The sequence below is a fragment of the Dermacentor andersoni genome, chromosome 1, assembly GCF_023375885.2.
Source record: "Dermacentor andersoni chromosome 1, qqDerAnde1_hic_scaffold, whole genome shotgun sequence".
NCBI classification, from domain to species: domain Eukaryota; kingdom Metazoa; phylum Arthropoda; class Arachnida; order Ixodida; family Ixodidae; genus Dermacentor; species Dermacentor andersoni.
Window position 1 is genome coordinate 123,884,372 of NC_092814.1, and position 24,323 is coordinate 123,908,694.

Here is a 24,323-nt window from a genome sequence, read left to right on the forward strand (position 1 = left end):
ATGCTTCCTTTAAATGACGATGTATCTTCTTATCGCCATCGTCCTTGCCGCACTACAGACGTGGCAATATCTTTCATCATTTGCAAATTTTTTTATTGATATGACAGCCACAACCTTTACTCCACTTTCTTTTCCTTTGAAATAAACTGCGCCATACAGAACAAAAAAGTTCGGCAGGTGTTACACTCTCGTAACACAAGAAGGCGAAAGCTTGCTGCACATTTTGTAATACGTGAAGGAAGACATATTGGTAATACATTAAGTTAACAATCGGGGCAAGACTTCTTGCATGACATAACGAGCAGCAGTGCGAACCACACGTGTGGCACTAAGGCGACCTCCTCACTAAGGCGCAGCGGCACGCGCTTCTTCCGCAGTCGCGTACTTGCGCGGCCGTCCTCACTAGAGCGTGCACGTTCCTTCATCGCTCGCCGCCAACCGCCGCCGCTGCTGCTCCGACTGTGACGTCAATGAGCAGACCTAAACTAAACTTAAAATTCGGCAGACACTTAAGGCTGCTTACGTGTGGGAATGCGAAAGCACCATACCGTTCGTAGACTTAGGAACCTCATGAACGCGCTCATTGTATACAGTCATGACGTGGCGCCACCTCCTGCGCACCGTCACGTGTGCCGCCCAATGACGCACGCACTAGTCAGCGAGATGGCTGTGACGTGACGTGGGCAATCAGGCACGCACTAGGCACACCTTTGGTAAGACAAAACCTTGGAGCAGCCGTGGCTCGAACTCCAAATAAATGTTGCAAATACGCGATGCAGTGCCTGAATGCGAAGTCGTGAGCAGTACAGTACTTGCGGCACATACGTAAGACGGGAAGCTAAGAACACGTTGCACACTTCAGCATGACTGAACATTGACAAATTATGCCCTCGCCATGAATTTACGCTGAATTTTTCTAAGTTCTCCCGACCAATGAGTGTTGCTTTTTCTATGCTGTGAGGAAGGTCCACCTAAATAACGCAGATCTTTTTTCCATTGAATGCGTGCGTAATGTGATGGCATTGTGGCCCATAATCCAAACCAAAAACCTGAACTTTTTTCAAAGTTAACGCTTGCACCAGAAGCCGCTCAAAAATCTTCTGTAATTGCAAGAGCAGTCTTTACACTCTTTTTATCAATAGAAAAAATGCATGTACCTCCTGGAGTAAAATCATTTTTCTTTAAGTTACATTCGGAAACACTGCCTGTTAAAGGCTGGTTAAATTCGAGAGCTGCTTCGTGCCGTGATCAACAAACTATCGACTCTGTCCACGCGCCGAGACCATAGATCACTGTTTCATAGATTGTAGGGATGCTGCATTTTTGGGGGGACATTCTCCAACCGACGCTTAGGAAGGACACTCCATATTCAGTTTTATGCTTCTAAACTTCTATGCTTCAACCAGTTAAGGTTACGGACGGTCCTCCCTATGACATGTTCATAGCGCTGGGTTTTTTGGACCACTTGGTGTTCTTTAATGTGCACCTAAATCAAGGGACACGGGTGTTTTCGCATTTCGCCCCCATCGAAATTTGGCCGCCGTGGCCGAGATTTGATCCCGCGACCTCGTGCTTAGCGGCCCAACAGATTCTTGATGAAGCCAATAGCAGCGTAAACAGTGACGTTTTTATAGGTATAATAGCAAAACCTACTGCGTATATAGTATATGAAGTCAATAGACAGTGAATTCAAGGAAGGCGTAGGGAGACATTTATTTTTATTTAATCGTAGAATGAATTTATCGATGAGAGTTCACTTTACGGTAAGCTTCATATTCTTAAGTAATGAAGCAAAAGGAAAAGGACAAAAAAAAAAGAACTTTTTCCGCCGGTAGGGGCCTCATCGACTACGTCAAGGTATGACCGGCAGGACTTCCAGGCAATAAAGCAGGAGTTGTGGGGACGTTCGACTTTCACGCGTCCCCTGATATTGTTTTCCCGCATAGCTCGCGTCCCTTGTAATCTGGCTTCGCCGCGTGGCCTTGCTCTGGCGGCGGTCGGTGCGGCTGCAGATTAGTATGAGAGATGGCGTGAGTGTTGCGCTGCTAACGCCAGCTAACGGCGGGGTTACTGGAGCGCAAAAGGGAGTAGCCCGTTCCTCTTTGGCTTGTGGTCGGCGGGCTGCGCGGATATTTTGCGCACTCGCCTGCCGTTCGCGGGCCCGTTCTGCGAAAGGCATAGGAACAGGACACCGGAATAGAACACGATCGTTCGAACACGCAACCGTTCGCGTGACCATACACGCGAACGATTAGGCGTTGGGGTCCAGCATGGAGGCGAACATATTCGCTCGCTATCCGGTCGCGTTGAGTCGAACTTCCTCGATTCATCAGCGCCCATCGGCATGTTCTATTGGTATTGATTTGGATAGCTGGCATTGGTGTAGGAAAGGTGCAATAAATGCCCTTGTGATTGCCTGCACTACTGTGTTGTCGTTCCTTTGTCCCAAAAGGACGCGTGAGAGCTCTTAGAGTATACTCATGAAGTGACATGTATTAGTCACGGCAACCAGGGGGATCCTTCCCGGACGAAAGCCAGCTGAGTGGGTGCTGGTAGAATACCACCTTGTCGGTAACGACGGTAAAAGGTCCGCCACGCATAAAGGAACCGAACTGGTTCATCGCCCAGACAACTGCAAGGCTCTCCCTCTCGGTGATGGAGCAACTGCGTTCCGACGTGGGAGACCAGACTGCTAGCATAGAAGATAATACGACCAAGCCCATGTAGATGTTGGGCCAAAACAGCGCCGATTTTTTCAACCACTGGGATGGTACCTGAATTCCGTGAGAACGGAGGCATAAGAATGGACCAGAATCGGCGGACTCCTCAACAATGTGACAAGGGTATAGACCAGAACACGATAGCCTCGCACCCAGACTAACCGAACGCATACTCTCGCACCCGGGTTACCCGGTCGACCGGCGCCATTTTGTACTAGGCTGCCAAAGTGTGTTCGCCGGCGACCGGTAGACATGGCAAGCGTCAGCTCTAGGACTCCAAAGTGCGGAAATGTGCCCGTTCACGCGGATCCAAAGTACAAGAAGTCATCTGGGCATCATTGCGTCGTGTTAGGATGCCAAAACAACCAGCGCAAAAGGAGCAGGTTGCTTAGCGCTGTTTGCGAAGAGCACAACACACGTAGGGAATCCTGCCGGTGCGGTGTTTTCAGCCTGCACCGATTTCCATCCGCAACGAAGAATGCCAAGCTGCGCCACCGGTGGATAGCTGCAGTGAATAGGAAGAACTACCAACCCAGTGAAAATGCACGAGTGAGTATTCGATCTGTGTATATTTTGGTGCCACGTTCAACTTCGCGCCCTACGAACGTAATATGTGTAGCACGCAGGTTTGCTCCGAGCACTTTCTGAACAACAAGCCTACAGAGAAGAATCCCGTATCGGTGCTTCGCCTTGGCTATAACAAAAAGGCAAGCCTTTTCGTGTTTTCAGTCATCAGAGCTCCCGACGGTTAAGCGGAACAGTTGAGTTTGCGGTTAGCGATACTTGCAGCTGGTGCACGGCACGACCATTAAGCGTGAACGACAAGTTGTAGACAATAGAATGTTGCCCTGCTGGTGAGCGTTATTGCTAATGAAAGTAAACCGAAGTCTGCTCGTCACGTAGCATGCGTCCACAAAAACGTAAACTGCTCGTCGCCGAAGGTGTTCTTGCAGCGCGCCTGTCTTTTCGAGCTGGTGTTGCAGGTGTCATTCGTAACGAATTCATTTGAGCCTCCTGAGCTCTAAACTGCGTGCGGGCTGTTATGCGGGGCAAAGCGCAAGATTTTCCCGTTCTTATAGCGAGGAAAATAAGGTGGTTAATTGTTGTATTTTGTAACAAAATTTTGCTCGTTCTCGCCAGTTTTTTTTTTTTTTACTGTTTTCTTTTCTAAGGGAGCGCCAACAATCCGATATGGCCTCGCACAAGCGAAACAGGTCTGATACCAGGTAGCAGCAGTTGGTGGGGCTAATTTCTTGGAATGCAGGTGCGGTTGTTGTCTTGTACCAAAGGGGTCCCTGATGATGCAGCTTTAAGTAGGGATGGTAATTTTATGTTCCCTGTCATGGCTTGTGCAACAACTGTACAACACCTGCACCTGTCATGCTCACCCTGTTATACGAGCTTTGACTGCACACGTAGTTTCACATTATAACTACTGTAGTTCCTCATTTTCCAATGAGTGCAGGTTTAGCATCATATGCTGCTTGTTCGAGCGCTGTAGGCTTGTGTTCTGAATGTTGTACGATAAATTGCACGATACAATTGGCCTGGTGTATTTTCTATTTCATTTCAGAGGACTTTATATCTTCGCAACAGTGATGGCATGGGAAAGAACTACAGCCCTTCTTACTATAACATATATTTTGTTTTCAACGTGCAGGTGGTGAAGGGCAGGCGTCTGCTAATCAGGCAGGCTATAAGCCCAGTCAAACGACCTCGCCAGTTGGTTGCCAAACGCGGCCAACCCAGTAGTGACCATGACAAACAAGACCAAACTGAAAGTGCAGAGGACAATGTTCTGCGTGCTTTAATAATATATGGCACCAACACAGTGCTCTATATTGCTTCACAGGTTACGTGCCAAAAATGCGGAGATACTACAGCTCACACGTGTTCTAGCATATAGCGTGCGGTTTGTACAAACGTAATAGCGTACTTGCCCGATGTATTCGCTTCTGCAGTCTGCACAGCACTCAATGTGGCCATTGCGGACTTGCATGAGGTCTTGAAGTTTGATTGGATCGAGACAGCGAAAATGACAGGTTAGAAAAAACGCGAAACACGCCTTCCGCCCAGCTAAAAAGCCCAAGTTTCGCTTTTGCGCCGGGTCGCATATCCCGGCGTGGCAGCCCAGACCTGCTACTTCGTGGCGCTTGGGATAGATGGCGCGACCAGCGCTCATCAATATGGCGGTGCGCTTTGAATTCACGGTGTTCTGGGGCTGGAGCCTGTGCAGCGTCCCACAAAGACTAGCACCTTCTTTTCAAAGGTACGTCAGAGGGCGTGCAACGTCCACGGAATCGCTGACGAAGTGATAAAAGTATGAGCACACCCTTAGGATGCTGCGAATGCCCTAGGTAGAAGTTGGAAGACAGAAGGCCTGAACTGGCTGTTGTCAGGATTGGAGTGGACGTTAGACGAGTCGACGTAAGTTGCCGGCATCATAAGTTGGCGACGTCTGAAGCATTTCTACGAATTCAGCTATAGGCCACTTTTACCAAGAACAGAAGGAATAAATCGGGCCTTTGAAAAAGTTAATCACGCCTTACTAATGTTTAAACTCTCCTCACTCAATCTCGACTGTAACATACTGTCTCGGCTCGAATGCTTTCTAACAAACCGCCTCCACCGCAGTACGTCACAATTAATGGTAATAACTCACCTGAAATAAATGTAACATCGGGAGTACCACAGAGTTCAGTTTTAGGCCCACTTTTGTTTTTATTATATATTAACGATTTGCCAAACTGCGTTTCTTCTTCTGTGCATTTGTATGCCGACGACTGTGTACTTTACAGGAAAATACGTAACAATGACGATAAGAATATCTTGCAGACAGACTTAAATCACATTGCAAGTTGGTGTGATAACTGGCTGATGAATTTAAATCCTAACAAATGCAAACTAATGACTGTTTCTCAGCAGCTTGGTAGCTCCTCAACGTACAATCTAGGTGACATCGAACTCGACCATGTATCATCATACCGGTACTTGGGGATTACTATTACCTACAATATAACATGGAATACACATATTAATATGATTAGTAACAATGCTAGCATACATTAGGATACTCACGACGTAACTTCAACAAAGCGCCACCTCCCCTCAAAATGCTTCTATAAAACTGTAGTCCGCTCGAAGTTAGAATGCACCACTGCAATATGGAACCCCATCACGCAAATGTAATTAGGTCCCTAGAATTAATTCAGAATAACGCCACACGTTTCAATATTTCTAATTACCATCGTACAACAGGGATAACAGCAAATAAACAAGCTCTATCACTGCCATTTCTGTCACTGCGTCGTAAGTATTTGCGCCTTTGCCTCTTTCATAAGGTTTTCCATCATTCTTCACTACGTACCGAGCTTATCACGCCACCCACTTATCGCTTATCACGGATCGACCGTAAACACAAAGTTAAAGGCATTTTTTGCAACACAAGCACATTTTATTTTTCCTTCATACCACACACATCAAACGATTGGAACCACCTACCTGACGAAATTGTTTCCATTTCTGATCATGCTCTTTTTTCCCATTCTTTATCTGCACACCTGCATTGCGATAGCCCTGCTTAATCATCTCGTGTATCTCTCCTTCCCACTCCTTTCTTTTTCTTTTTACATGTGTCGCGATGCCTGCAATTTCTTTTGCCTTTTCATGTTTTTTTCTTTCTCCTATTTTTTACCCTTTCACAATTTCTCTTAAGCTCATATTTTGCCACTAGTATTGTATGACATGCTATGTTTATTTTTGTTCACTTCAGTTGTATTTGTTTTAGTGCCATTCTGTTATATTTCATTTCACTTCTACAATTTGTCGCTAATACTGTATAACGCTGCACGTGTTATTCTGTTCTTTTCTTCGTTCATATGTTGTCACCCACTCCTCTATGCAATGACTCGGCGATTGAGCGTACCGAAAATAAATAAATAAATAAATAAATAAATTAAATAAATAAATTTAGGAAAGGCTTCCGAGACGTGTTGCAAATGCCGAAGACAATGGTGTCGTTAAGATAACTGAAGCAAATGGACTATTTGAAGTCAAGTAAGAATGGTGTCCACCAAGCGCACAAAGGTGTGAAGGGACATTGCAAGAACCGAAGGGTACGCCTTTACAGTCCATACCTTCCAACTCTCCCAAATTTTTCGTAATGTTTACGAATTTGGGCCCGTATTACGATTTTGCAAAATGTTGCGTCAAGTCTTACCAAAAAAGTAATTTTGTTTGAGGAAATGTTCGCACATCGGTCCCCGTACCTTCCGTTTCAAGTCTTCTGGCGGCGAAGGGATGCAAGAGGAATAGATACTTTGAGCGAGTTTATACACGTTCTTCAAGCAGGTGAAATTCAGAACAGTTAAGTCGCTGAAAATGTCACTGTGATCTAGAAACAGTTTGTTGCTTGTTGTTATTTGCTGTTCCAAGTTTTTAGCTGCTCAGTGTGCCGCGTCTAAAGTCCTCGTTATATAGTACGTATCATTTCCTGAAAAGACCAGTGCATATGGAAGCTTTAAAGAAATGCATGCTATCTTCCCCACTATTTTTGGGAGCTTAACCGGAAGGGGGGAAATTTTCGTTTGCTACGCTGCACTAGAGAAGGGTAAGGGGGAAAGACAGTCGGAAAGGGTATTTGTAACTGGTACAGGGCAATCTGAAAGTTGTTTTTGTAAAGTATATTATGTTGTTGTTAGCCTCACGGCTTTGCCGCAGTTACTTTAGTGACATCTAATATATGCTTTTAGCAAATTGATCTCAAGTGAAAATTCGTTGCAGTTCGCTTAATGTGAACCACAGCGGAAGCCCATGGGCTGCAAGACTATTTGCTTGTCGACGCCTTTTTGAATGATGGGGTGCTATATGTTGTAGATACGTGGCACGACCGTCGGTGGACGGGATGTACATCGCCGGTGTTGATGCTGTGCTTGACGACACCGGTCTGGCCGAGCGGACGGTTACAGAGATCGAAGACGTCACAGTACGAGGTCAGAAGTCGAAGCCTATCTGTTGACTTTAAAAAACGAAGCGAGGATTTGACGACTCACTACCACATACTTAATGAAACGAAAATATTCCGTTGACAACTGTGCCTTCATCCCCCCCTCGCCTCCCCCTCCTTTTCCAACATCATATCCTCTTGATCTCGCTGCACTATTTGTTTCATTTCAACCATTGGTTTTAAGTCACCTTGCACGAGGAGGCGCATGCTGGTCTCGTCGGATCCGTAGTGGTTCTTGGCAAAGCAGCTGTAGATGCCCGAATCCTCCACTGTCTCCGTGGACACGACGAGAATCGAAGACACGCTTGACAAGGACTGGTTCGCCACCGTCGTCACTCTGCAGGGAAGAGAAAGAGAGCCAATACTGTAACATAAGCGATCTCAAAGTCTAGTATTGCATTCATTACGGAACAGATATATCGGCGTGCGGCTTTATTGAGAGTATCCAGGCTTTGCGTCAATAAAGTTCCCTGATTTTTTTATTTATTATTTGCATTAGTCATGATTGTAATTACCATAATGACAATCACTAACCCCTCCCTTTCTTTTTTACGACACCAGGTTCCCGAACGTGGGGCTCTGGAGAGAGAGGGATAAAAAGACAGGCAAGGCAGTGTGGTCAACCAGGAAAAAAGGTCCGATTTGCTACTTTGCACGTGAGAGGAGAGAAGAGGAAAGGAATCTTAAAGAGATAGGAAAGAAGAATAGGAAAATGAAAATAGGCGCCCAACATTCTGAGGCGGCACACATCACTGTCACTGGACATTTCTATAGAACAAGCGCGCTGCCTTGCCTTCTGTGTTCCTGATAAATTAAATTAAATTATGGGGCTTTACGTGCCAAAACTGCTTTCTGATTATGAGGCACGCCGTAGCGGAGGACTCCGGAAATTTCGACCACCTAGGGATCTTTAACGTGCACCCAAATCTAAGTACACGGCTGTTTTCGCATTTCACCCCCACTCTGTGTTACTGTTATTTAAAACACTAGCAGCGCACATGATGTTTCAAGCTGTTCACGCACGCGACATCTCTTGCGTATTTTACGCCATAGCTCAAGGGGAAAATTTCCTGTAATTAGATGCGCTCACTGGCATACGACGCTGAGCCACGTACGATGAGATGAGGTGAGGGCAAGCGTAGCTGTACACTAAATTGAGAGGCGTATAGCAGTGCCATACGTCAATGTGGTGACGGCGAGGACTGTTGGCAAAACTGTCTCGGAAAATGGCAGCCTGCCTACTCTGCTAGGTAATCTGCACCGGAGGGAAGTGGAAAAGGGTAAGGGTTAGGGACGAGTACGATGAGGACACATGCGGATTATAAAGTCGATATGCACGATTCGATATATCTCGAGCTTAGGGATCCACATGTATGTAACAAACATAAGCGATAAGTGAAAAACAATAAGGCTATGAGCTTTCTGGACAGGGGTCAATAAAACGCGTATTCGCGGCGTACGTCTTTTTTCAGTGCTACGAATAAACTTGGTAAGAGTGCATAACGAATGGACTGCTTCAGAAGAACGTCAGTTTAACGTTAGCTGTTATTCGGACTATTAGATTGTAGGAAAAGTCAGCAGTGAAGCCAACACCAATCACATATTCTGATAAGCAAGAACTCAAAAGCGAAATGAAGGTATGATGTTAAATTAAATTATGAGATTTTACGTGCCAAAACCACTTTCTGTTTATGAGGCACGACGTAATGGAGGACTCCGGAAATTTCGACCACCTGGGGTTCTTTAACGTGCACCTAAATCTAAGTACACGGGTGTTTTCGCATTTCGTCCCCATCGAAATGCGGCCGCCGTGGCCGGGATTCGATCCCGCGACCTCGTGCTCAGCAGCCCAACACCATAGCCACTGAGCAACCACGGCGGGTGAAGATATGATGTGATCTTATTTTATATATTCTTTCACTTCCTTTTCCGCTCCTTCTACTAGGGCCTTTTTCATCCTTCTCCGGTTCCCTTACAGAGTATCATGTAGGCAACATTTCTACGCCGGCAAACTTCTATGCTTTTCAACAAAGAGCGCGCTCTCGCTTCCTCTCTCCCACGTTCATTCAACGGGCTGAGATCCGTTAGGTAGACTGAACGTGTTATTGCAGGCGAAAGTAGGGATCTCCGTAATTCTCGAAACGGAATCATTTGCTCCTTACGCCTTCGTTATTTCGCGAATAATCGCCAGCGTTTGTCATAAAATTGACTTCTTTTTAATTGAGAAGCTACACAAGAAAGGAGTTAATACACCTAGTCTGCGCAGCCGCTGCGTAAAACATGCCTCATCACCATTTCACATAGATGCATGCGACGTTCTTGTCTTTGCGATGCCCTGCCATTCAATCTCAGTTAACTCACACGCCGTTTATTGTACCGAGCACGTAACGCTGTGCGCACAAAGATAATTTTCGCAGTAAAAACGTGACATCATAGAGCACCGAACTTTTGTTTTCTTCAAAAGTTTTCTTCAAAAATTTTCTTCAAAAGGGACCCTGGGCGCACGCGAACGCATAGGCACGTATATGGCGGTTTCATTTGCCTCGTCGGCTGGTAACTTTTTCACGCTGCCCAATGCAGAGACAAACTTTGGGCGCTGAGCAGACAGTAAGACGGCGACGGCGGGAGGACGACGAACCAATAGACAGAGCTGCTCTAAATGCGACTCATCCGAAGAACGGCGAGAACAGGGGGGGGGGTCAGACTGGCGTTCCGCGCCGCGGTCCGTGAGCGGGAGGAAAGGGGCCGCAGACACCCGCGGTGCAGGTGAGTCGTCAGCGCCGCGCGACCAAGCGTGCGGGAAGTGGTCGGGAAGGAGAGAGATGTGAAGGGGAGGCAGTGCTAACGTGCTCGCAGAACCCGCCAACGGTGAAGAGAGAGAGAGGAAGAAGCAAGAGCCCGGCGGCTAAAGCAGAGAGCTTCGAGTAGGTATGGGGGCGGGCGGCGGGGAGCGATGTGTCCGCTGCGCGCGACAGCTCGCTGTGGCTTGACTAATTCAATCGCCTCGCATCTCTCGGTCGCTTCCCCGCAGCAGCCGGGATGCGCGGGCGGGCGAGCGACGGCGTCCATTAGCCGATATAGGCCTACGGCGGTGCCGAGCGAGCGCGCGAGCGCCTTCGCCAGGAGCAGCTGATCTCGGCTGGGAGCGAAGAGCCGACAGTGAGCGACGACGCGGCTAGTTCAGATCCCGGTTCACTGGGCGCGGGAAGGAAGGGGGAAGTGTCACGGAGAGCTCAACTACGGCTCAGTCTTGAAGCGTCCGCCATTATGAAGTTTTAACGAGCACGCCGTGTGTCCGTCTATCTGGGTAGAATGCACGATGAAAGGCCCGTTATAGATACCCTGCATGTCGAAAGGTGCCCGGAACACACCGGAAACCGCGCTTGTCAAAATTCCATAGAGGATGCCGACCTTCGCGCCCGGTGCTCGTGTGACGGAGGCATCAAGCGTGGACATGGACACCACCGGTCTTGACGCAGATACGTAATCCCCTTATTGTTAAAAAAAATAAAAAGAAAGAAGGAAAGAAAGAAAGCATTGAGGACCACCGCCTGGCTGACTCGTGTAACCCGGAAATTTTAAGCCCTAGCCGCTGAACGCGGCGTTTCACTGTAAAGCGGCCATGTAGACATGGAGCTTCAGTTGAAGGTGCTGGATAGGAGGTGACCGTGAATGTTCTTTGAGCAGGCGAGCCACTTCTCTTGTATGCAGCTTCCATGTTTCTTAAAAATTAATCGGAAGAGGTGTGCTCATAAATAAGCAAATAACTTGTTCAGGCGGCGTCAGCTGCCAACCTGTGCCAGCGCCCGTCCTACATATGCATTTCGGGTCAATGTCTTTGTCTTCTGTGGCGCAGTTATGTTTCATAATGCTGGTGACCAACTATCCCAGTTTTCAGAAAACAGTATCAGCAACAGTGGTCAAATTAGCTAGGTCCAGGTCAAATCGCGGTAGTGTATGAAATGAGCGTATGGGCTATACGGTTCAGTGGAAGATTGCATGAGCAGACTGGAAGCACATCGGCCACTAGTACAATTCACTAGCAGTTGGAAGCAAGTTACAACATGAAACTGCACGTAACAGGCGCCAATGCTGAGCTGCTGAGAGCGATAGAAAATGAGAAAATCAAGAGGGGAACCAAGAGAAGTACTAAATGTATGCAGAGTTATACTGCAACGCTGGATTCAACGCAATATACCAAAGGTTCAGGAAAACTCCACGTTTCGCTCTATATCTTAAAACAATAACGACGGAAATACCATTTCCCGATGTCTTGCTTAACAGAGACACCGTCGCACTGCACCTACAAGCCGTCAAAGCTGCGGAATTATAATATTTTCAGTGTTACAAAATTTGCGGGGTATTGTGATCCACGACGAAAACTTATAAACATATATTCACCTGTTCACCTGCTTAAACAGGATGAGTCCGCACACCTGATAACCAGATAAGGTTAAACTCTACCTTAGTTAAAATTGACAACTGGTGTCGACAATGGGGATGGAAATAAATACAGGGAAGACTGCATGTATGAAAATAACACTAAAAAAAGTCGCGAAAAGAAAGGCGTTGCAACTTTACCTGCAGCATTTCGGGCAGAGTTATTGAAATACTTGGATGTAACAATCGCGAGCCCATCGAATTGGACATTCGCATTATCAAGATCCTTCGAAAGGTATGTAGAGAGGTTTTCTTCGCATGGAGATAATGCTGATTTATTTGCATCCCCTTTGAAACGGGGCGGTGGCATTATAGTTACCTATATTAAGCCTGTTTAAATTGCAGGAAACTTGCAGAAGCGGCCCCCAACGTTAAATGTTAAGCTAAATATCTGTTTTGCGGCCAACCCTCGAATATGGCAGTATTTTCACAGACTCATATCAACAGTATCTCAGAAAACGTTTCGAAGGGATTCAAGACAAAGCCTTTCGCTTTGCTTATTCGAAGTATTCCCGAAACGACAGCGTTACTGCACAGTGCAAATGTGCGCACTTTCAAACACTGACAAACCACCGACTCATTGTTACAAGATAATTTCCATACTTCCTTTATTATGAATGCATTGCCGTCTGGAAAAACGACTTCCTAAAGTCACCATATCATTTATCGTCTATAGAACTAAACATGATGAATGTATGAGACCATTTATTCCATGAAACGTTCCAGCCCTTTTTTTTCTTTGCACTGAGCGCTTTTTCGCCTTTCGCTAATCTTGTGGTGCTCATTATCGGCGCATTAAGTACATAATCGCAATTCCAGAGCCGCATTCATAGAAACGCAGTCTGAAAAATACATATAGCGAAAGTGCACATGTAAAGCTGACCGGGCCAAGGAACACCCGCGATGGCGAGGAACTACTGGTTTTGTAATTTTGTGAGAAGGCGAAGGTCAGTTAGCTGGTCTGATTAAGCATTGCCGTATTACTACATCACCGTGTCCCTAACCTGTTGCCCGATTGACCACGCACAGTCATGCTATGTCACTGTTTTTGCCAACGAAACGCCAACTAGCCCAGTCATACGTTGTTGCAGTGTTTGTCAACCTGGTTATTTAGAATTCGGCGGGAGTCTTAGGCACGGTAGTGAAGGTTGCGGTGCGTCGCTTAGTGGTGGAGCAGGCAACCTCAAAGTCCACAAGGCTGTGTTATGCAAGAAAAAACCTTTACGTTATATGTAGGAATAAGGGGCAACGAATAAAATTCTGAAAGAAATGAGTTAACGGTGATGCTGGAACGTTAAGGAATCTGCATCGCTTGCCTCGACTGGAAAAAGAAAAAAAAGAAAGAAAATGTATTGACGGGAAATTTATTTCTATTCATAAGGCAGCTCAGACTGCCTTCTAAACCACACAAGAAGTTCAGCACAGAATCAACCTCTAACCGAATTCAAGGAAAGCGAATAAGAACCCAGAGAGAACCAAACAGACATTCTTGTCATAGGTGATAGTGGTGGTTATTGTCGCGTTGTTTGCTTAACCGAACCGCTGATATATTCTCGCACATTGATCACACTCCGCGTGTCTAGAGAGAAAAGAAAGCAATGTGTGACGAGCAGCACCGCCCTTCTTTCGTTACATTCTTTTGGATAGGAAGTGAAACGGCAAGAGAAGAAAAAGAAAAAAAAAATAAGGAAGGAAAGAAACAAAGAGCGGTTGGTTATATCACGCCATTATTGTACGCCCGTGCTGATCGAGTTCGTGAAACTTCGCAAAACATTTCGAGCGACACAATGACAGGGAAAATAAATAAACTGAAAAAAAAGTAGACGAAAGGGCAAAAGTGTCTGGAGCGGCTCGAATGCAAAGTGGTTAAAATGAATTCGGCTCTATTTGCACAACGCTCCAGAAAGCAAATACGCAGTTAAAAAAAAGGAGAGAAGGGACACAAAATGTACGTGCAAGCAATGGCGGAATTTCGTTGCCCGGACAAAGCAGAAGTGCGTGCATCAGTCATGTGGGCGATTGATTCGCGGCGCGGCGCTCGACGCCTGCATGCGGCACTCGGGGGAAAAGGCTGGGCGGCGGTGGGGCACGGGGGGGGGGGGGGGGGGGGGGGCGCAGTGAACCGCGGGTCCCTCACTTCCACTGCAACGTGGAGCACTACGGCTGCAGCTCGGAGTATTGCGGAAAAGAAAATGAAGAAAGCGTTCTCGCGAAAGAGTAGGCGCACGGTTCGGTAAAGACTTCTAAACGAACTAAACATAGGGGAAAAAAATAGATAAAAACAAAATAGAAAACGCCGCATGGCATCACCGAGGAAGCAATATGTGTTCCGGTGCTGAAAGACCGTGGCGGAGGGAAGTAGGTCGACCTGCGCACTCAACGCAACAGCGTTCGCCACAAAACCACCCAAAAGCATGGTACTCGAAGGGTACAAGGTTGGGCATATGACCTATGCTGGCAGCGAAGAATGCGACCGCCCTATAATGAGAATGACGAATCCACTGGTGCGTGGACGTGAATATCGCGTACTGGCCACAGCGCACTGTCGCCAGCTGTCGAATAGATGGGGAGTGAGAGAGCTACGCTTGTCTTCGAAATGGAGAAGACTGCAGCGCACTTTGTGAGGGTCGCGAACGGTTGGGACGTAAACGAACGTGGCGTTAATGACGCTCGCTTACGACCTCGTGGTTATCTATTTATTTCACAATCTTTAACTAAGACTCGTATAAATAAATAAAAGAAAAAAAAGAACAGTTGTATCTGCAACTCTGAGCTCCGAAATTTAAACTATGATGCCCCTTATGACCTTTTAAAAGCACATAGTCTTTATTTCTTTCTTGTCGAAGTGGCAATGCTGCCTCACACCACGTGTAGAGTTCGTGTGCTTAATAAGTCTTTTTTGTGTACGCAGTGTCTCACGGGGCGTGACTCTGCAAGTCACGACTTGTGTTTTAACGCTAAGGTGTGCATATGTCTGAGGTCTCGAGTTCGGATTAAATAGTTTGTTTTCGTTTAAGCGATTACCATTCGTTTAATCGATTAATCGAATAACAAGAAATAGCAAATCATCTCATTGAATACCAATTAGTATTCAAAGAGATGATCTGCTATTTTAGTTTATACAATGTTCGCGAATGCGCTGGTGTGCGGAATTATAATTTAGAGAGCGGTCATGTAATTCCATTACTGGCTATGTACGGCGACTTTACCTACGCGCCGCTGAGGCTATTTCGAGAGGAATATGTCTAAATTAATTGGCCGTTTCTGTCTAGTTAGCTAATACTTAGCTATTCTTGGCTGTCCTTGATTCAAATTAAAGATTATATTCCATTGCTGTATGAATTATATGTGAACAGGGGGAGCACTTACGGGGCAAACATTTGCAGCAGTGAATTTCTTTGTACGACAGCTCGCATTGAAACGGCGACGTCAATACTTTAAGCTCCATGTAAATTTAGAATCTCTGCAAATGTTATGTCGAGTTTTGTTATACCTAAGAATGTTTCCGTTTCTACCGCGATGTCCCATATGCTTCAGAGTTATATAGCGTAGTTTCCTTACGGAGACATATAACATTAATCTTTAGTCTTTTAGAGGTATATAACTAGCCCATCTTCCTACATAGGTCAGCTATCGCAGAGAGAAGCTTCATACATGATTGTCATACACAGATAAGCTTTGTTTACCTTTGCAGTACAGTTTCCGCTTTTCATTTCTGTTTGCATTTAGTGGTCGCAATATTCAAGGACAGTTAGTCTGAAATGTTCTTATTCAGTTCAACAATTTCAATATTCGTAAATTCCGAAAAAAATGTGTCTCACTTTCGACCATTCCTTTTGGTAAACACGCAGAAGAGGAGGCAGCGAAGTACTCAAATTTTGACGAATCACTCAGATTGTACGACACAGTTACTGAATAATCAGCGCCAAATGTACAAATTTTTTTTCTCCGCTATAGACCAAAATTGCATGTCTGTTTTTATTGTCATATACATACTTGCTGGCTTGTTGTATTGTTTACCGTGGTTACCGTTCATATCAACCCAAGATCCTTTGTGTTTAAGAGTGCAATATTGCAATGTGGAGCAGCCGTTTCTCCTACGCACACACACACACACGCTCGCAAGCACACACAGCGGGCGAATCGGCGTTTACACCTAAGCAGAAATGCTGCGACGCAAAAAGAAGACGCCGTCACCGACGACAGAAATACGTGTAGAAAAAACAAACAAACGCAAGAACAAAATTGGACGAAAGTTCCAGGCTGGGTGAAGATGAGGTTGGCGGAACGAGCCTCGTAAGCAGGAGGGATGCGATACGAGCGCTCCTCTCGAGCGTGTTGTACGCTGCTACGCGCCTAATATGCATCCAAACCAGCGGGCTTACTCCCCGACGCGCGTTCTGCCTGGATGGCCGACGCCTTCCTTGATGCGCGGGAATGGGGTCAGGGGGGATAAGCGATGCCTACAACCTGGCGAAAATGCAGCTGGCGATACGCTCCTGTATAGCATGACTGCGCGAAGCATGAGAGCGGTCGCACAGCAACACATCAAGAAAAACGTGAAACGTAGCTGGTTTAATCTTTTTTCTCACTCTTCCGAAGTATGCTTGCAGCTAGGCGACAAGAAAAATGTTAAACAGGCGTGGTGGGCATTGCTATCGAGAAGTATACGATAGGTTCACCAATAGAGGGAAGCGTTAAAGGGGCAACAAGAAGGAAATAGGAAGGAGGGTCCAAAACAGAAGGACAAGAAACGAACAGAAATAAACGTTCAACAAGGAGCGAACAAAGAGCCTTCCGATAAACGACCAGATCCTCGGACGTCGTTCGGTAAAGAGGTCACGTGGGAATACCGTGGGGCCACGGGGCACCCCCGCCAGCAGCCCGTTTCTCCCGATGAGAGTGATTGTCGGCCGACAGAGGTCGAGGCCCGAGGTGACCCCGCCTCGCCTTCCCACAACACCAGCCTAACCCCACCCCCCCGCAATTGACGAGGCCGATCGGATGAACGAGATGAGAGGAGAGAAAACTGAACGGGATGTGAAAAGCCCCCTCCGTGAGCGCTTCACCAGCGAAAGCTATGCTGTTCTTTCGCTTATTTTCTCTTACAGGAGCGAAGATAAAATAGAGCAAGTGTCATGCTATCGACCTGCCAAGATAGTACCTCCTTGCTCTGCCTTTTCTTTTATATAGATGTGTGACAAATTTTGCGAACCAAGTACTGCACGTGGGAAACAGGCATGATACAGGAAGGAGAAAACATGGGCCATTATTCACGGAAATATTACGTAAGTGCTCTTGTTCAATTGCCGGAGTTCGGGCACCCGGCACCAGCCACTGACGACAGCAATAGGTGTCACGACAAGACTATCGTCGCCACGATGACCGGTGGCGGACGGCACTCACGAAGAGAAGTTTTGTGAATACGAACCATGAAATCTATCACATATCAGCTGGGAGCGTTACGGGAAATTCCTCGAAACTTTCTTGCAGAGGATCCAAGTGAGCGGCAGGCTTCATATAATCACGACGAACGACACCGCCTTCTACAGTGAACATCTCTACTGTATTAATACTGAATTATAGTTCCTATGGTACGCTATCGTCGTCGAATGAGAACTCTCACAAAGCGTCCAAAAGACCACGAATTGAGAAATTTGTCGAATTCCCTGATATTGAGGGTATCGCGCTGAAGTACCGACTATAAATCTAATTCCCAGAAATGGAGACAAATTGAACGAAAACTGAGGACTTCTTTGTCTGCAGCGATCAACATAAACGTATCGACCTAAAATTGCAGTCAAATATAACCAGCCGTAATTGCGAATGAAACGCTCTTTTTCAGCGCTGAAATACGCCGCAAGGCATTCTATGTAACCCCAACATTCAAGTAAAAACCAACCAAGTGTTTGGCGCCACCAGAATTTGTTAGTAAGTACCAATCACAGCAATCTTATGTTACGTAAAGCTGGATTGTACTGGGTGTCCCAGCTAACGCTACCCACGCTCTTAAAATTAAAATATATCATATTGGGGGCGAGGAGTTACGGAGTCGCCATCTGTCGGAAGCGCCTCCCTTGCCTAGTATGAGGGATCACGCGGCGCGCTCCTCATAGGTTTCGCTTACGGCGCTCAATAAAAACACCACGCGGCAGTTCTCCTGGACATTTAGGTAGGTACTCTCAAAACGATGGAAGTTTTTGACTGTCGATATAATAATCTTGGGCAAACTTAAAACACAGAATCGTTTACAGACGCCATCTCTTTACCGAATACGTACAGCGAAGGCCACTCCGTACGCGCGGTCGCCGCGAAGGAGTCTCCCGAACCGGCTTCTTGCGTGAAAGGTAGGCAAACGCTGAAAGTAAACTATGTGAAATATGTTCTTATAGTAGGCTGTCTGTATAAACAAATGGGGCATAACAGAATGAAGCCTCAATGTGGCGATCGCACGGGTTCGCAGCGACCGACTGCGCGTCTGCATGCATGTCCGCGCACAATGTTTTGCTTTCGCTATGAGCGCGTTTTCGCACCGTGTGTATGTGTGCGTGCCCTGAGCTTCAGGCCGCAGCATATGAGCATTTGACAGTACACTAGCAACCATTGTTGCGTGGACGCTATCAGAACTGTCCAAAAATAATTTCGTTATAGAGACTTCGACGTCTACGGCGACTGTGATGCGCCGTCGCGACGATTCAATCTTTTTTTGGCTTCTAAGTTCTTGGACATTTCAATATTGTTTCTCAAGTTGCGTCGCATAGTATATTTATCGGTCTTCTCAGCGTGCGATTTCCCTCTGCTTCTTTTTTGTAATCCAGTGCATTAATTCTTAAGACAAACATGACCCTATGACATGCCTTTCTTTAATGTGCGTCTTACCGCTCCCTTTCCGTTCCAGTGAACTTACCAGTATCTAGCATCAACAAGTTCATAGACCAAGCCGTCCTACACATTAGCCGGGCAGCGGGCGTGGGCGGGCGTCTCAGTGCGCGTTTTCTGCTACTCACCGAACATCGCGTAATCCCGGCGCCGTAGCAGAAATCTTCCTCTCGTGTGCGCTTGCTGCATGCATGAGTTGTAGCCGATGGCTGTCTGCCGGTTCTAAGTTTCGCCAGCCAAGCTTCACGCAGCTCCTTGCCCTGCGGCTACGTGTGAATAAGGCTGACACCGGGCTCCGTTGCGCACGTCCCGCAAGGGAGCCCGGTGTCCGTACGTCCAGGCGTTACTCGGAATAATTAAGTCAATGCCTTTGCTCTCCTCCCCAATGGCTCTGCGCACAGCATTGTCTTCGCGCTTCACGCGCCAAAGGGAGCTCGCAGTTCGCGGTGACCAACGCCGATGCCAATGCCTCGCCACTTTCACGTGGCCGCCGAGCCAGGCATTGGGCAGAGTTATTAATTCTTCCTAATTACGCTTGGTATCGCTGCGCACGGACGAGTAATCATGCGGCTATTTTCATGTGTCGCGCGTTTTCTTTATAACGAGGAAAAAATAACTACGACTTTCCAATCTGTCCAATCTGCTCTTCATTTCCTACTGCAGTGAAAGGTAGTAAATTGGCGTGTAACTAAGCTAATAAATCCCTTTCCTTCATTTTCTACAACCTGACGTAGCAGTCGACGGGCTCGGTGGATTCTTTGCTCTAACGCCACCCTAAGCCGCAGCAATACATAAATAACGACAAAACTCCCGTTTGTTCTTACAGAAAAGTTACCGTATTTCGCGATAATAAAAGCAGCAATGCGAAGGTGAAGGAAATATTGTTTGTGCATAGTTGCTGCCAAGACAAACGGTTGCCATAGCGTGCGATGAATTTCACCCCAAAGAGGACGACTTGCTCGATTCGAATGCTTCGAGCTTTTGCCAGTGGGTACTCAGCTTGCCACAGGCGTGCTCGTCTGAAATGCAGAGCAAGAGGGGGAAAAATAAAAAAAAAAGATCACTCCAGTATTGCCAGTTGCGAGCTTTAACAAACGTTGGGAACGTCGATGGATATTGACCGGGCAACACCGCCGAATGATCGCTGGGCGCCCCGCGCCGATACGGGGCATGCTGAGCGAAACGATTCAGTGGGCGTTCCTCGCGCCTACTTGCCAGATGTGCCGTTACTTATCCTACGATGAGACGGAGGAGAGCTGAAGAAAGGTGGACTTTCCTACGAGATTTCACTTTCGTTGAATCGTCGTCGCACTAAAACGTGAGGGTTACTAAGGTTCAAAGAATAACATCTACAGCAAAGGTGCGTGACGAATAGCGGTTGCATAATTAAATACAGTTTCTGTCCAAAGAAAAAAAAAGGCAGGAAAGAAAATAAAAAGCAAGCTGGAACAGTCCTCCCCGCAAGCGAACGGACGGTGTCTCGTATCCTGATCCAGAACTCAGACGGATGTGCATTCATATCTCTTTCATAAAATTTTCAGCCTACGAGTCTGAGCCACAGGCACGCCATGAAATAGCTCGCCATCGTATTCCATTCTCGTTTCGCGGTTCGAATATGGATGAGCAGCGATGAGAAGTCGAGCTGCCATGTCTCGGACGGAGGAAGGCAGCGCCACCTGGTTGGCGCTGATAAATGTTTCTTTCCAGCGTTCTTGCTGATCAAAGACAACTTCCGAGTCCTTCCGAATAACATAGAACCTCGATGAGACAGGAAATGTACACAGGAAGACCTATGCCGTGACATTCACTCCCTTGTCTGTCGGCAGTTTGTGCAAGGTGGGCGTGCGGCCTTTCGATAACATTTTTTTTTCTTTCTCGACCTCCCCACCACCTTTATTTTTCTTTACCAGAAGATAAATTTTAATTTAAAATCAGGGGTTTAAATTTTTCTAGATTAAAACGAACGAGATCGTCTTAACATCCTTTTCGAAAATTCCCTCAAGTAAAACGAGCGGTTTCATCTTAACGCTCTCTTAGCTATGATATCGGCGTCATGTGCTCATAATTTCGTTTTATAATATATAGAGATGTGAGCTTCATTATAAATCGGATATATTATCCAGCCGAGAACGGTAGAAGACGAGGCTACACGCATCCCTGTTTTGGACGTTTTAGGAGCCCAGAAAAATAATATACTTGTGTGGCAAATGAATGGAGTCGTGGTGTTTTATTTTTGTACGCCTTTCTCCAAATAGAACCCAGTTTACGTTGTGGAAGGCGGCGCGGAGCCCGGTACTAGTACATTAATTGCGGGCGCACGATAGAGGCCCTCATGCTGGAAATTTCGCATTGACATAAGCAAGTAGTTAGTGTTTCTTGTGGTTCGCAAACATCGCGATTAATTCCATTCCGCTAAAGAATGTAGCCTAATGAACAATGCCTTTCTAAAGTGAAGATTCCTGGTACTAAAGTACGTTCACTCGATCGAGTTCCCAAAGCGACAAGTCCTGAAAACTGAGCGTGCTTTTGTGAAAACACTCGTTTATCGATTTACTAAGTGCATGCCTAAGTGAAGTCCATTTCGCAACGAATTTATATCAAACCATCACCGTCGATAAATTGAACGATTTGGACAGCATAGCACACACCTGCTGCGTAAAAGCCGTAAAATCAAGCTGGCGGTATCTCTTACAGTGCATTTTGACGTGAAATATTAATATATATTAAAAGTGTTTGAAGCCGGTTTGTGCCAACTACTTATTTTCATTCTTTTGATGTTATTCCACTCCGAATAGAGGTGAAATGTGAATCTCTACAGTCTCCCTTATACTTAACATGAACATGTTTTAAACAAATTTTAATTTTTACAGTAGATGGCGCTAGAGCTTCCTGGTTGGGGTGCCTCAAACTGCTAGCTTAATGGGTCTTCCTTCCAAATCATTTGGTGTTTGCTCCTTATGGCCTGCGCCAATCGGCTACATTCGTTCTTCGGGTTATGTCTGACGACGACTGCTAAAATCTTTTCTACTGATAGCATGGAGCCGTTGAGGTCATCGATAGAGAATTGCTAAAAATGCTTTACCGGAACCGGAAATCAGTTCTATGCACTCGTACAAGAAAAAAATCAAATCATGGAGCTGAGAGAGAGAGAGAGAGAGAGAGAGAGAGAGAGAGAGAGAGAGAGAGAGAGAGAGAGAGAGAGAGAGGATCTTTAATGGATCCTCGAGAGGTTTGGCGGATTGCATGGCATGTTGCTGCAGATGGATAACATCAAACATCAAATTATGTGCACAGATGGGGTTTAACTTCCCAAAGCAACGCACAGGCTATGGAGACGCCTTAGTGGGGCGCTTCGGATTATTTTAGACCACCTGGGGTTAAAAAGAAATTCTGGGGTTTTACGTGCTAAAACTACGTTATTATTGTGAAGCACGCGGTAATGGGGGATTCCGGATTAATATAAACCACCTGAGTTTCTTTAACGTGCGCGTAAATCCAAGTACACGAGCGTTTTTGCATTTCGCCCTCGTCGAAGTGGCATCTCCGTGGCCGGGACTCGAAGCCTCGACCTCGTACTCTGCTGAAAAATAGCCACAGCCACTTTGACAGTACCGTGAACTATAGGGGAACTATAGGGGTTTTTCGCGCATCATGTTTCTCTCTCCGGGGCTACAGCGGCTCTGCTGCAATTTCACTCGCTATACCACGGACTGCCGGCCCTGGTTATTGTGAACTAGGCCTGCTTGCAGCTGGTTTTATTAATACGTTACAAAGTTAGAGCTTTAGGGTCCTGCCTTTCCAGTGTTCATTCTGACTTATTGTAAAAAAAAAAATCCCCTTTTCGGGTGCATTGCTTGCCGAAATAGCGAAGTGCTGCGAATAAAGGTAAACCACATGCGTGTAGGAGATTAAGAAATTACTGCAAAACCCATCTCACGATGACTGTCGGCGGTAATGCGTTAGCATTGAGTCAATATAGCGACACAACACGCTGCTACCATAGAGAGGAGTTTTGCATGAGGCGTGTACTGCAGCGGGGCTCCTATTTCGCGCTTCTAGGAACACTTGGCGCAAACTATCGCCGTCGCCACGAAGGCTACGCGTGGCCTCCGAAATGCACGGCGCGCCGACGCGTGCGAACGCCGAGAAACGCGTCATGCGTCAATTGGACTTATCTCTCGCGCTTCTTTCTGGGCACACCGCGCCATCTAGTGCCGCTGCCGACAAGTCCGTGGGCTGCCTTCGAGAGGAGAAGCGTGGCGCACCGGTACCTGCGAAGGCTGAGAATTATGAAACATCGTTCCAGCGCTGGAACGATGTTTCATAATGCTAATCACAACCAACTAGCCCAGCTGTCCATACTTATCGCTGAGAATTGTTGCCTCGCTTGCCGCGCACTCAGTGGCACATGCCGAGTGAGCTGCTCGGCTGGCCTCGCTGCATGCGCAGCTGGCTAAAGCGTTGGTTGGAAATACGTTAACTGAAAAGCGACCCAGTTCATTTGTGGCGCAGTCTGATTGATAATGCGTCCGGTTGCTGTCCTTAAGAAACCCTTGTAACGTTGGTGCGATTTCGCTAATCATCGGACAAATTTAAGGCATCTTTTTTGTCAATGCAGAGCGGCATATTTCCAGCGACACAGACCTAATTACCCCAGCTCGCATCAAAGACGCTCATTGAAGAGCGGTGCACACCTACTGGGACACACCCAGTGACCCCAGTTGGCATCAGAGATATTCATCAGAGACCAGCACAGACCGAGTGGCACACGGCCAGTACTCCGGGTCGGCGAGCATCTTCGAACCGCGGTAGCTACCCGGTGTCGAGTCTATGCATTGACCCATGTCGGCGTGAGCGAGGTTCGTTGAAAAGAGGCGCGTACGTACACATTGCCACGTACTCAGTGACCCAAGCCGACGGTTGGTTTCGAACTCTGTTACCTCAGCACAGCAGCCCGCTGACTACTCAGTGACCCAGATAGGTGGGAAAGCGGTTAGATATAAACATACAAACATAGATACATAGATACAAACATAGATAGAGATATAGATAAACCGCCCCGGAAAGCCCGTGAAGTACCTTAAAAATGCTAATGCATAGAAATGCAGCATTAACGTAACTTGTACGCACTTAATTGACAACACCGAAGCCTGACCAACAGACATGCCGTTTCTTTTGTTGATTGAATGCGCTTGGTGTATCCTTTTGTCGCAAAGGTATGTTTGATGCCCCAAAACTGCAGAGTGTGTAATGAACGACGCCGAACTTGGGGGCTTGGA

At 46.7% G+C, this 24,323-nt stretch overlaps 1 protein-coding gene across 1 annotated transcript in view; it reads right to left on the reverse strand.

Moving 5' to 3' along the window:
- The window catches only part of LOC126545824 (cell adhesion molecule Dscam1-like), a 710,777-nt gene that overhangs the window by 133,641 nt on the left and 552,813 nt on the right, over positions 1 to 24,323 (reverse strand). Inside the window, exon 8 of the mRNA XM_055061988.2 lies at positions 7,914 to 8,062. Coding sequence (XP_054917963.2) covers positions 7,914 to 8,062 — 149 coding nt within the window. The remainder of the gene's footprint in view (positions 1 to 7,913; positions 8,063 to 24,323) is intronic.